This window comes from Suricata suricatta, chromosome 16 (genome assembly GCF_006229205.1).
Source record: "Suricata suricatta isolate VVHF042 chromosome 16, meerkat_22Aug2017_6uvM2_HiC, whole genome shotgun sequence".
NCBI classification, from domain to species: domain Eukaryota; kingdom Metazoa; phylum Chordata; class Mammalia; order Carnivora; family Herpestidae; genus Suricata; species Suricata suricatta.
Window position 1 is genome coordinate 47,465,937 of NC_043715.1, and position 3,974 is coordinate 47,469,910.

The 3,974-nt window shown below is 64.5% G+C and overlaps 1 protein-coding gene across 2 annotated transcripts; it reads left to right on the forward strand.

Annotated features, from left to right (window-relative positions):
* Positions 1-456: 456 nt before the first annotated feature.
* On the forward strand, positions 457-3,633 carry IRGC (immunity related GTPase cinema). 2 transcript variants are annotated; one of them, XM_029925220.1, is made up of 3 exons: positions 547-563; positions 1,340-1,397; positions 2,058-3,633. In XM_029925220.1, exon 3 carries the CDS (start codon positions 2,162-2,164, stop codon positions 3,563-3,565), a length of 1,404 nt encoding a protein of 467 aa, XP_029781080.1. In that variant the 5' UTR covers positions 547-563; positions 1,340-1,397; positions 2,058-2,161; the 3' UTR covers positions 3,566-3,633. The 2 variants fall into 2 exon arrangements, with proteins under 2 accessions (XP_029781079.1, XP_029781080.1); XM_029925219.1 differs by lacking the exon at positions 1,340-1,397 and having other exon boundaries at positions 457-563.
* Positions 3,634-3,974: the final 341 nt, after the last annotated feature.

Sequence of the window (3,974 nt, forward strand, 5' to 3'; positions counted from 1 at the left end):
CTGAATACAAATGGGCGCATGCGCACCAGACCCGGCCGGGGCCAGGCGGAGGCATGCTGCCCGTGACCGTGTGGGGGATCTCGGACCCGGCCCCTCTCACAGCCGGCCCTGGCAACGCTAGACCAGCACCCTCGGCGCGTGCGCAGCACATCTCGGGGTGGCAGGGGACTAGAAGGTGCTGAGAAGGGAACATGAATGATGTGTTTGGGAAACAGCCCCCTGGAAGGAGAAGTAGCCAGCGGGCCCTGGGATGGCAGGCCGCAGAGCTGGGACTTTGTGCTGGGGGCGATGGACGGGGGTGTGAACCTGTTGGGGTTAGAGAGATCTCTCTGGGTCCCTTGTGGGGGATGGAGGGCCCACTGTGATGGAGAGGGCCCCCGCCCCACTGCGGGACTCTGCCCCCTGACATCACTGTCCATTATTGCACTAGGGTTGCCTGGCCAATGAGCTGCTGCTTGCTATGATAATGGGTCCTAGCAACAGGGGTCTGACCTTGGGCTAACTGGGGAGGAGACCTCACCAGCCGGGAGAGGGTGAGGGGACCCGGAGAGCCTGCAGGGCAGGTGAGCCCCCTGAGGGTAGGGCTCTGTGTGGGCCCTGTGGGGGAAGGGAGCCAGGGGTTTCCAGGCCCAGCCCCAGCTCTCCCAGCCCCAGTCCCACGCCAGGGGCCACCCTCCTGTCTGGCCAGGGCCACATGCTGGGACCTTCCCCAGCATCGGCTCTCCTCTCCCTTACATGGCTTAGGGGGACGGAGTGCAGGGAGGCGGGCATAGTGTGGGGGGAAATGCCTACACCCGTGGTGGTGGGGGAGGGGACTGGACCCTGCGGGAACAATATCGGGGATGGACAGGCACAGCCCAGAAGACAAGCAGGGGAGGCAAAGACCTGTGGCTGACCACCGGGCAGCTCTTTAGAGGGATGAGGGAGTCCAGGGTCCTGGGCTTGAGTCCCAGCTGGGGACATCACTCGGGTAGTCTGAGCCCCGGCCCCTCTGTCTGACGGGGACAGCGATCCCTAGCGTCAGTTTAGCTTAGCATCCAGGGCAGGGCTGGGTGTTTGATGAGAAAGACTTGGCAGGGTCCGGCCATTCCTCCACGGCGGAGCTCTTCCGGGCTCACGATCGATCGGCACAGCAGCCCGCGAGGTGGCAAGGTTATCGTCCGTGGTGCGGATGCTGCCACCCCACCCGAGGCTCAGAGAGGGCAGGGAACTGCTCGGCGTCACACAGCTAGGAATATCAATCATGGTAATAATGAAGCTGATGCTGCTAATACAGACGGCCTGCCCTGTGCCTGGCATGATTTCAAGCGTTTTACACATTAACTCGCTTCATTCACAGCCTGAGGAGGCGGTTTGCTATCATCACAGACACCAGCCGCCTCTTACGGGATGAGGGGGTAAGGCAGACAGGTTCAAGTCACTTGCCCCGAGTTGCTCGTGTGTCTGTGGGAAGCTAGAATTTGACTTCGGGTCTGGCTTCAGGGTCTGGGTCTCCTTCACCACCCCTTCTGGCTGCCCGCATCAGGGCTCTCTGCCTGGGCCGGGGTGCTGGGCTTACGCCCCACAAAATTTGTGAGGCCTAGTGCAAAATGAAAACACAGGGCCCCTGGTTCAAATATCAATGCCAAAAAAAAAAAAACAACCCAAAAAACAAAACAAAACAAATATCCTGAACCTCGGTCAGGGTAGGCAGAGGATTAAGCCAAGAGCCGGGCCTTCTGAGCCTGGGGCCCCGTGTGGCCGCGTGCGTCACGAGCTGCCATCAAACTGTGGCCGTTGTCAGGTTATCCTTGTAGCGTCCCGAGCACCCCGGGAGGCAGGTCAGTCACTATGCCCTGTACGCAGAGAAATAGGCTCAGAGAGCTACCTTGTTCCGCCCCAGGTCACACAGCAAGTTAGTGGCAGGGACGGGGTGTGAGCCTGGGCCTGTGAGACCCAGAGCTCCCAACCTCGTGTCAAAAATGTGCCCCAGCCTTTTGAGAAGGGGCGGGCTGTGAGGTGCCCGAGGGACTTCCCTGCTACCTTTGTGTCTCTCTCTCTCCCTGCCCTGTGCCAAGGCCCAGGAGAAGCGGACGGCTCCTTTCTACCCCCTGCAGACGCCAAGGACCCCGGGCTCCGTGACTCTCCCCCAGCCCCCGCCCCCTCCGAACCGCCGGTCACCATGGCTACCTCGAGGCTGCCAGCGGTGCCCAGGGAGGAGGACACCACCATCCTCATGGCCAAGGAGGAGCTGGAGGCCCTGCGCAGCGCCTTCGAGTCGGGCGACCTCCCCCAGGCGGCCTCTCGCCTCCGGGAACTGCTGGCCTCCTCCGACAGCATTCTCCTGGAGGTGGGTGTCACCGGCGAGTCGGGTGCAGGCAAGTCATCCCTCATCAACGCCCTCCGTGGCCTGGGGGCCGAGGACCCCGGCGCGGCCCTCACCGGCGTCGTGGAGACCACAATGCAGCCTTCGGCCTACCCGCACCCGCGGTTTCCCGACGTGACCCTGTGGGACCTGCCGGGGGCCGGCTCTCCGGGCTGCCCGGCTGACAAGTACCTGAAGCAGGTGGACTTTGGCCGCTATGACTTCTTCCTGCTTGTCTCCCCGCGCCGCTGCGGGGCCGTGGAGACCCGCCTGGCCTCCGAGATCCTGCGTCAGGGCAAGAAGTTCTACTTCGTGCGCACCAAGGTGGACGAGGACCTGGCGGCCGCGCGCACCCAGCGGCCCTCAGGCTTCAGCGAGGGGGCCGTCCTGCAGGAGATCCGCGACCACTGTGCCGAGCGGCTGCGGGCGGCCGGCGTCAGCGACCCCCGCATCTTCCTGGTGTCCAACCTGTGGCCGGCGCGCTACGACTTTCCGCTGCTCGTGTCCACCTGGGAGCATGACCTGCCAGCCCACCGGCGCCACGCCGGGCTGCTCTCGCTGCCGGACATCTCGCTGGAGGCCCTGCAGAAGAAGAAGGACATGCTCCAGGAGCAAGTGCTCAAGACGGCCCTGGTGTCGGGCGTCATCCAGGCCCTGCCCGTGCCGGGGCTGGCGGCCGCCTACGATGACGCCCTGCTGCTCCGCTCGCTGCGCGGCTACCACCGCAGCTTCGGCCTGGACGACGACTCGCTGGCCAGGCTGGCCGAGCAGGTGGGCAAGCAGGCGGGCGACCTCCGCTCCGTCATCCGGTCGCCCCTGGCCAACGAGGTCTCGCCGGAAACCGTCCTGCGGCTCTACTCCCAGTCGTCCGACGGTGCCATGCGGGTGGCCCGCGCCTTCGAGAGGGGCATCCCCGTGTTCGGGACCCTCGTGGCCGGTGGCATCAGCTTTGGCACCGTCTACACCATGCTCCAGGGCTGCCTCAACGAGCTGGCCGAGGACGCCCAGCGGGTGCGCATCAAGGCCCTGGAAGAGGACGAGCCCCAGTCTTCGGTCAGCCTGGAGGCGGCTGGCGACAGCAGCGGCAGCAGCGTGGAAAAGCGGGTGTCCCGGGAGGGAGCCTGCGAGGAAGGCCAGCTTTCGACCCGCCAGAAGCTGGGCCTGCTCCTCAAGTATCTCCTCGACAGCTGGAAGAAGCGTGACCTGTCCGAGGAGAAGTGACCGCGCAGCCCCTGTCCCCTTGCCTAACCCACAAACCGAGCCTTAATAAAACCAACCAACCGAACAAAGCCAGTGTAGTGAGAATGAGCACTGCGTCACTGAGGGGCGGGTGGGGAGGGGGCCAGAGCGTGCTATCTCGGGGGGGTGGGCCGGTTTGGAGGGGCCCCAAGGAGGTCTGGGTGCCCAAGTCCAAGGGGGATCTGCTGACCTGGGGTGGGACTGGAGCTGGGTGGGCAGAGCTTCAAGATACGGATGGCGGCCCAAGGGCCCCTTGCTGGGATCTTTCTCCCTGGTCCCCTGGTAGCCAAGGGAGATTTGTGGGGCAACAGGACGGCCGGCCTGGACCCAGACCGGTGTCTACTGCCAACCTGTGCCGGTGACTTAGTGGGGACTGGGGCTGGCTATGGTA

Excerpts from the sequence above, each read along its gene's own strand:
- IRGC (XM_029925219.1), top strand. The coding sequence starts at position 2,162 with ATGGCTACCTCGAGGCTGCCAGCGGTGCCCAGGGAGGAGGACACCACC.